At 36.1% G+C, this 9,703-nt stretch overlaps 1 protein-coding gene across 3 annotated transcripts in view; it reads right to left on the minus strand.

The window, feature by feature from the left end:
* Positions 1–5,973: 5,973 nt before the first annotated feature.
* The window catches only part of PPP1R2 (protein phosphatase 1, regulatory (inhibitor) subunit 2), a 37,274-nt gene continuing 33,544 nt past the window's right edge, over positions 5,974–9,703 (minus strand). For all 3 annotated transcript variants that reach the window (XM_011988967.1, XM_011988966.1, XM_011988965.1), the window contains 2 exons: positions 8,425–8,589; positions 5,974–6,673 (listed from right to left, as the gene is read on the minus strand). In XM_011988967.1, coding sequence (XP_011844357.1) covers positions 6,627–6,673; positions 8,425–8,589 — 212 coding nt within the window. In that variant the 3' untranslated portion in view covers positions 5,974–6,626. The remainder of the gene's footprint in view (positions 6,674–8,424; positions 8,590–9,703) is intronic.

The following is a 9,703-nucleotide window of genomic DNA, read 5'->3' on the forward strand; positions in this document are numbered from 1 at the left end:
TAAGACATGTAAGCAATAGACATCGTGATTCTTCTGTTCCCCCTCTTTTATATATAATTTGCTTTTTGTCACAGTGATTATATACCTTTGTTCTAAGAACCATTTTTTTAATTTACCTTTTCAATGTGTATTCCCCAGCAAAATTCCTGAGCACATACTTGGTGCTTAATAAATATTTATTAATGTTCTAAAAAACAAACATCTTTTCCTCTCAACTTTACACATTATCAATGTGTCCTCATCTAGTTCATAAAATTTCAGACTCTAGGTCTACAGAACAATGTTTGAAGCTTAGAATAATACAGACTATTATTCTGGGTTCAATTCACTTAGTAATCTGGTCAGTTCCAACCTCCTCTCAGGCCTGTTGCGTCCTAGATTGGATTATATACTTTGTGATTTACCATGAAAAACTAACACTCAAAAGCTAGGCACAGGGCCAGGCGCGTGGCTAACGCCTGTAATCCCAGCACTTTGGGAGGCCAAGGTGGGCAGATCACAAGATCAGAAGATCAAAACCATCTTGGCTAACACGGTGAAACCCTGTCTCTACTAAAAATACAAAAAAAGAAAAAAAAAAGTTAGCCGGGCGCGGTTGCGGGCGCCTGTAGTCCCAGCTACTCAGGAGGCTGAGGCAGGAGAATGGCGTGAACCTGGGAGGCAGAGCTTGCAATGAGCTGAGATTGTGCCATTGCATTCCAGCCTGGGCGACAGAACGAGACTCTGTATAAAAAAAAAGGCTGGGCATTGGCCGGGCGCAGTGACTCACACCTGTAATCCCAGCACTTTGGGAGGCTGATCACTTGAGGCCAGAAGTTCAAGACCAGCCTGGCCAACATGGTGAAATGCCATCTCTACTAAAAATACAAAAAATTAGCTAGACGTGGCGGTGTGTGCTTGTAGTCCCAGCTACGTGGGAGGCTTGAGGTGGGAGGATCACTTGAACCTGGGAGGCAGAGGTTGCAGTGAGCTGAAATCACACCATTGTGCTCTAGCCTGGGTGACAGAGCGAGACTCTGTTCTCAAAAAAAAAAAAAAAAGCTGGGTGCAGCTGTGTGTACTTGTAGTCCCAGCTCCTGGGGAGGTTGAGGTGGGAGAATCACTTGAAACCAGGAGTTGAGTCCAGCCTGGGCAACAGAGTGAGCCTCTGTCTCTAAAATACACACAAACACTCAGACACTCCTACTTGGGGAAGCAGGAACCAGTTTGCTTTTCAAAGTTAGCAGTGAACCAAAGCACAGTTCCTAAGAGAGTTTCAAGCTAAAGCAGGACTTCCATATTGTGGTTTTGAGCCAGCCCTTCCTTCCCCAGCCCCTTGTCGCCCAGTAAATCAACTTAGGGATTATTAAGACAGCAGCACAAGCTTAAATGGCAACAATCCACACATCTGCTTCAACTTCTGAAACCCAACATTTGTACTAGGCTTTTGTGTTAAAAAAAAAAAAATCATTTGACATTTCTGATTGTTGTGAGAACTATCTTGCTTAGTAAAAATTTTGAGGTAGGTGACTAGAGACATTGTATTAGTGTGTTCTCACAGTGCTATAAAGAACTACCTGAGACTGGGTAATTGATGAAGAAAACAGGTTGAATTAACTCACAGTTCCACAGGCTTAACATGAAACATGACTGGGAGGCCTCAGGAAACTTACAATCATGGTGGAAGGCAAAGGGGAAGTAGGCACATCTTCACATGATGGCAGGAGACAGAGAGAAAAGGAGTAAGTGCTACACAATTTTAAACAACTAACTCTCCTGAGAACTCACTCATTATCACAAGAACAGCAAGAGGGAAATCTACCCCCATGATCCAATCACCTCCTACTGGGTCCCCCCTGCAACAGTGGGGATTACAATTCAATGTGCTATTTGGGTGGGGACAGAGTCAAACCACATCAGAGATCTTATTTTGGTATTAAGAAAATCCATATAAAACTGATAAATAGTAGTGTCTTGTTAGCCTACCCTTCTCAGTCTCACCTACCAGAAAGGCCTCCTGAGAATGGCTGCAGAGGGCGAGTGTCTTCTTACTCCTTCCTTATTCTTGCAAAGCAGTGCTCTCTCTCTCTTCTCTGCACACCTAAGCTTGAAACTCTTTAAAGCCAGGGAAATAATCTTATGTTCGTATTTCCTGATTTAGCTTGGCACAATGCCCTACGATCAAGTGCTTGCTTATTTTTCAATTGGGAGTGTCTTTTACATAGGAAGATAAAAATACAGAATTCTGACGCTAAGTAACTGCTTACATAGGGATACTTCCGAGACCAAGGAGCCTAACTAAACAAGAATGTAAACGTGGCTTCCTATGTTCATTAGCTCTATTATTGGTAACACTTTTTCAGACTGAACCATTTTATTAGAACAAGGCTTCTATTCAGAAAAAGCTGCTTAGAATCCTCTTTGCTTAATAAGTGAGGTCAAATGATATTAAGATATAAAAAATGAGCCTGCAGAATCCTCTTCTATTTCTAGTCAACACTGTCATCAATCCACACACAATTAAACAGATAGGAACAATTTATAGGCGTTATCTTCCAATTGCAACAATTCCCATTGGTAACAGAACTGAAATGCTAACCACTTGGCAGACTTCACTGAAAAAAATTTCAGGTTGGGCAGTTGGGATAAAATCATGACTCAACACTTGCCAAATCCACCCTCATTTACCTACTCGCAGCATTACCTCCCCCAAATAGTTCCTCAAATAAAAAACCAGATGAGTCAAATCCCAAAACCACTTGGCTGGAGTAACCAAGTTTGGGGGTATGAGCCACAGACCAGAGACACTGGTTATCTGCTCTTCTATTTTCTTGATGGGTAGCAGATGTGCTCTTGCCAACCAGCTATGCAAAGAGCTGATAGTGAGCACAAGACATTCCAGAAAACGGCTTGAGCAGCAGGTCTTTGGAATAATAGTTCTATCAGTACAAAACCACTGCAGCGTAGAACCAACCACAACTACAGATTCATCTGTCCTGAATATATATTTTGCAGTTTCTTGCATAACTTACCAAAAATTAAAACCTTATGTTTGGCAAGTTGTATCCAATCCATCAATCCTCTGTGGTTATTGCTACCATGTCTTCCTTCTTTCACTGATAAACCATTCTCTTCCTTCTTTAGGAGAAAGTCCAAGTTTGATATATTAGAGACCCTGGCCTATTGCCCTACTTGGGATGTTATTTGATGGGCAAAGTGGGGTGGCTATAATGAAATATATTTGAAAAAGGTAAAACTAAGTTTTAAATCGTTTCCTATAAGCAGGACTGCTCAGACTCTTTATAATAATAATGTACATAAGTTTCCAAGGGGTAGGGGAATAAAGTACATAGTATGTGCAAAGCTTATTTCTCATACCATTTTCATGGAACACTTTGTGGGATAAGGGTTTGATGGAACACACTGGGAAGTCCTGGGTTAGGTACATGTTGGTTTTTATAGGCGGGCATGGTCCTTGACTTGTTAAGACGTATTCTATGAAAAAAATCATGTTATGAGCTTGAAACAGTCTGCTAAGAAACAAACTTGCAAAACACAACCAAATGACATGCATTCATCTCCAGCCACTGGCTATTTGTGCTTTTGAGCGATTTTTCCTAGATGGCACACAAACTGCAAACAAAATCATTTCCATTTTTTCAGATTTTAAAAAATCCCAGAAGCTCAAACACCTGAAAAATGCTACTCCTAAAGCATACAGTTATGTATCAATAATCCATATACATTTATTTGTAAGGTACAATTTCTAAAATGTTTTCTACATCTAAAAATGTATGAATAAAGACCATGAAATTTAGATTTGGATTTAAATCCTGTCATTTAGCAGGTGTGAGGCACTAAAACTATTAATATGTAAGTGACCAAGAGCATTTTCCTCACTTACAAAGTGTAGATAAGAATGCTTGCTTTGTGTGGCGGTTTTGAGGATTAGATGTAAGGGACTGAGCACAATGCCACTACGACTAAAAAAACTACTCTGCCACAACGTAATCCATGATCCACTCCTGGTATCCAGAACACTTGGTCAATGGATTATGGTCTTGAGATAGTTAAGTAACAATAAAACAAAATCCACACACACGCAATTGTCATATTATTGTATTTTATTACAGTATGTGTAGTGTATACTAACTTAAAGGGAAAAAAATGTAAACAAAATGAAAGTCATGGGGAAAATGGCATCTTGCTTTAATCTTCAACTGAAAGCTACCTTTAACAATCCATGTATACCATTATGTCAAATTTTAGTCTTCTCTGCAGAATTTTAGACAAATGAAAATGGACAACGTAACACCAAAGAGTTAAGCACAGAAAGTGATACTGATCAAAAAGCTGAAAGTAAAATCTACCTTGGCTAGAACTGAACATTCAGATCTGTCTCTCCAGAGGAAAATCTAACTTGAATCATAACGGTTCATATTTTGACTAGTTCATACCCTATCAATTAGCTACTTATGACTTGAACATACCTTTTCTCAGCTGCACCTGACAACCTAAAACCCCACTGGGCAATGCTGCTTGGCATGTCTTACTCCTCTGAAATCATCTACTTTCTAAAAACCAGAAAACGAGTTCGCTTGTGATTTAAATTTCAAAAAATAGTTGGTAGAAAACACAAAAAGAATCAACTGTTTAAAGTCTTATCCTTTCCTTCACTCTACAACAGCTACTTCTACAAAAAAAAAGAGTATGTGGATACTTTCTAAGAACTCAGAAACAAGAAAACCAAAATCAGAGGGTGCATGAATATATGTGCACTTATACAGACTGAATCGCTAATCCCCCAAGACAGATTTAAACAGGTAATCCCAACATTCCAAATTCAGAAAGCAGAGATAAACAGTTTTGTTTCTAAATCAGTGGTATTACTAGCTGAAATGTTTAGTAGAATACTGCACTTATAGTTCAGCAGTACTTTGATTATATGTCATTTAAAAAATCAAAATAATAACCATATTCCTCTAACAGCAAAGAATTCTCCCACTTTTTATTCTGAAACACTGGTATTTCCATAAACCTGCAAGTGGAAGATAAGCTGTTCAATAAAAGCCTTCATATATATGCATATATATACATATATATATAAAAAATACAGACATTATTTTAGAAGTCTGTTCTGTTCATATAACAGATTATTTTGGTACTAACAAAAATTGTATACAATCCATCAATTGTATGGCTAGAAATGAAACCATCACTAAACCAAGACACACAGGGCTTTCCTGCACTTTGTTTAAGGAAAAAATTCCACATAATTCTTACTGTGTTAGAAGAATAAAGTACATTTGTCATAGTATACATTATCGTATTCCCTTAAAGCAGGGACTATTTAAAGTTTTTAAATTAAACAATGTCCAGGCTTACTTCTGTCTGTACATTCAGGAATAATCATGTCACTGGTTACATACAATTCTCATGCAAAAAAAAAACCCTCAAAAAACAAACCACCCCTCAGTTGTTTTCTTAAGTCTAATTAAGCCAAACTAATAATAGCAATTTAATTAGTAAGCTGTAAATCAGAGAGGTATAGAAATTCAGCAGTTAAACTGTTATTTCCTGCCTATAGTGCTGCTGCTACTCAATCTATTTTCTTCACGTTTAGAAGAATTCATAGGCATCGATGGTCAAAGTAAGAATTTCAACATTGCAGCAAACAACAGAAGAGTGACAAAGTCCCTAATGTCGTGACAATCTTAATGACCTTTAAAAGGTAAAGGATTGTGTGCGTGTGTGTGGAAAGGACTCTAGGAAATAAAAGGTAAAGGACTGTGTGCGTATGTGTAGAAAGGAGTAGGAAATAAAAGCAGGAGGTTAAGACCGGTATTTAAAGGGAATGGTGAGATAGCTACATTAGAATATTTATTTTTTAAAAAACTGCTCTGAAGTCTGCCCAGTGTACCAAAAACGTTAAAAAAAAAAAAAAAAAGAAAGAAAGAAAGAAACCCAAAAAACAAAAAACAGAGCAGACATTGGTGAAAGTTTAACCTGATAATTTATTTGTGGGGAAAAAAGCTAGTTTTGATGAGAAAAAGTTCAGTCCTTTCCTTGTAAATACAAAGAAACTCAACAGGAATTTTAAAGGTAGTAGGCCAGAAAATGCGACAGTAACTCTTATAATTCTTTTCAATTAAACAGATAAATCAAGTTGAAGACGAGTGTTAAAATACTATTCAGCCTGAATATTTATCAGTCTATATATCCTGTTGTTCAATTGGCTTTTGATTTAAAAAAAACAACAGATCAACAAACTTTATAAGAGCTACCACCACAGTTAAGAGTGATGAAAATAAATTAGTCCCCCCCCCGCAAAGATACTGTTTAACTTCTAAAGCATAAAAAGCTATATATCTTATACAAATTAACCAGTGTTTTTACAAAAGTAATGCAGTTTTGGACTGATGATATTACACTGTATTTGTGGTAAAGTACTAGGCACAAGAATATATATATCAATTAGGCATTTTCAGTCTAATCAGTCTCTAAGTTTATCATTTAATTCTTGGCAATATATAATAACTGGTATGCATTTTGGTACTTAAGTCATGAATTGTGGAAAGCAAGAAGCAATGTATTACAGTCACAGGGTTTATATCTAACAAACAATTGCAGTGTTGAACAAATCTCTTCTATGAACTTCGTAATTTGTTTTGCTGTTGGTCACTTGGAGTAGATCCTGCAAAGATAAAAGAAAAAGTCAACATAAATTGTTATATTTTGTCAACCCCGGCTAAAGTTCCCTTCTACTAGCATGCGTGATAAGCAAATATAAAAATTTTAAAAACAAATAAGGTGTACTTCATGTAGGCTGATTTAGACTGAAATAGAAGAATCTATATACTCCCCTAAATAGTCTAAAGAACAGAAGTGTCTACTTTCTGATAAACAGGTTTCAGATTGAACATTTCTGTAAATCACAGTTGGAAAGGTAAGAGTTTACGACAACTCAAATGTCCAGAGCTATAAAAAGGTATATATTTATTACCTCAAAGGTATGAAATATCGCCTAAGAGTCCAAACATGTCATTTTTCTCCAATGAATTGTGTGAATGGGGGAAGAAGCGGGGAAGGGAGGAGACTGACATTGCCCAAAAACTAATGGGTTCTATAGAGAGATCTTAAAAGCTGGTAAAATGTTAAGGGCCCAAAAAGGGTAGGGGATAAATAAGGTACTTATTTCCCTAAGTCTTATCCTATTCTTGTGGGTTTTGTAATGCTAAGCAGGATATACTCCTTTGCAAGGTGTACTTCATCTCCAGTTAAGAAAAATCAGGCACTGAGCTAATACAAAATTTTAATCCTCCATTAAACTTAAACAAAAAAATATATTTATGTACTAAATGTGTGAAATGTAATATCTTATAAGCGGAGACGGACAAAATGCCATAGTTATTTTTCCAAAGAAATGGCGTTAAACAAAAAACCCTACCTCTGTAACAAAAAATAAAATAAAAATGAAAATGGATAATAGAAACATACAACAGCTACTACTTAAGATGAAATTTGCTCAAATTAATATAAGTTAAACAGACGATGGAGTATATAATGGAAATGAAAGGCTATATGAAATAGACTAAAAGGCTGAAGCATATTATGGAATAACAAAAAGTATTGTGACCCTGACACTATGAGACAGTGACTCATCAGGCTGTATCATAGAATTATTCATATTTCATACAATGCTTACCAAAATGGTAATATAATAATAATTTAATTTCCTAAGACTTAACCACTCTGGGCACCACAAATAAAATGTTACACCTCCACTGAAAAGTATGAAGTTTGTAAGTACAAGGAGTAGATAGTGGGCACAAAAATTTTCATTAGTGGTGCAGAAGATTCACCTTCATTAAATACCAGAATGATGGTTCATAAAAGTTAAGTAAAGCCTATTTCCTAGGACAGATTAGGAGTTGCTAGGCTGCAGGGGCTGGGTGTCTAAGACTGAAAAAATAAAAACAAAACCAAAAACAGTTAAATAACTGTGAATCCAATAGTCAAAAGAATCCACATTAGAAAGATATGACATATTTTGTACCTAAAAGGATGTAAAAACAAATATTCCATACTAAAAACATGCTTCATTTAAAAAATTTTAAACGTTAGATCGTTATGACAAATACAACATGACCTAAAACATTCAAAACAAAATATAGCCTAATATGAAGACAAACATCCTGGCCTAAAGGCAAGTAAACCATAAGAAAGCCATATAATAAAACATGGTCTAAAATCAAATCAACTCTGGGTATAAAAACTTTATTATTCTGAAATTGGCCATGGGGTTTAAAATTTTAGAAGTATTTGGTATAATAAAGTGAATCTCAGCAAAATTTTGTTTTTTCACAAGTTTAAAGCAAAATAAAGTCTATGATCTTAGACACAGAGCATCACAAAAGTCTCAGTGACATTTTCCAAACATCTGACCTTGATTTGATTCTTCCGGATTCATGCTTTCTGCATCTGCAGTCTCTAACATTTCTTCGTCTTCATCATCATGTAGGTCTTTTGAAATTAACTGTCTAGCTAGTTTGATATTGAGTCCTTCATTGTAGTGAAGCTTCCTTTTCATTTCAAATTGTCGCTTTTTTTCTATAAGATGAAAAATGTAAACTTAGGAAGTTTGATCTCAAGGATTGGCCCACACCTGTTTTATAAATAAAATTTTATTGAAACAGTCATGCTCATTTGTTTTTGTCATGCTTAAGGTTGCTTTTGTGTTCAATGGCAGAATTGAGTAGTTCGTAATAGAGACCACTGGACCTGCAAAATTTAAAATATTTACTATCTGGCATTCATCTCGATGGAAAAACAGGAATATATCCAGCCATTAGAAATTGTATTTGTGAAGAAAGATTAAAGCTATGGGAAAATCATCCAGAAAGAGTTAAATGGTGAAAAAAAAAAACGAGTTACAACACCATATACTATATTTATTATGTACAATGCCTGTCACATACACACACACAGAGAAAAATAAGACTCAGCAATTAACAGTGGTTAACTCTGAGTCAAGGAACAATGAAGTAGTTTTAATATTTTATTATCTTCTATTATTATAATTAAGAAAAAATCTTTTAAAACAATTCTTACCTGTTAAGAAAGTGCCATGATTTAAGACATTGCTGGCTAAAAACATAACCTCATTTTCAGAGTAATTTTAAGAAAAACCTATTATAAAGTAATGATGAAGTGACTCCAAATTATTCTTTCATTCTAGTCTTCACCATAGAAACATAAAGCTGGCAGCAATTCAACACAACTGATCACATTTTATTAATAGTTGCTCTTTAAAGAGGAACTATTTATGAATACATCATTTTAAGGTTTTTAACTTCCTTAGATCAGAAAATTAAAAAAAAAAAAAAAAGCAACAACAGAAAAGGGGGGGCCAATATAAAACTGCCAGCTATTTAAAATCATTCACCGTTGTTTTATTTTTTTCTTTTTTTCTCGATGGAGTTTCACTCATTGCTCAGGCTGGAGTGCAATGGCGCGATCTTGGCTCACTGCAACCTTAGCCTCCTGGGTTTAAGTGATTCTCCTGCCTCAGCCTCCCGAGTAGCTGGGATCACAGGCATGCGCCACCACTCCTGGCTAATTTTTGTGTTTTAGTAGAGATGGGGTTTCACCATGTTGGCCAGGCTGGTCTCAAACTCCTGACCTCAGGTGATCCACCTGCCTTGGCCTCCCAAAGTGCTGGGAT

Source organism: Mandrillus leucophaeus, unplaced genomic scaffold (assembly GCF_000951045.1).
Source record: "Mandrillus leucophaeus isolate KB7577 unplaced genomic scaffold, Mleu.le_1.0 Scaffold342, whole genome shotgun sequence".
In the NCBI taxonomy this organism is placed as follows: domain Eukaryota; kingdom Metazoa; phylum Chordata; class Mammalia; order Primates; family Cercopithecidae; genus Mandrillus; species Mandrillus leucophaeus.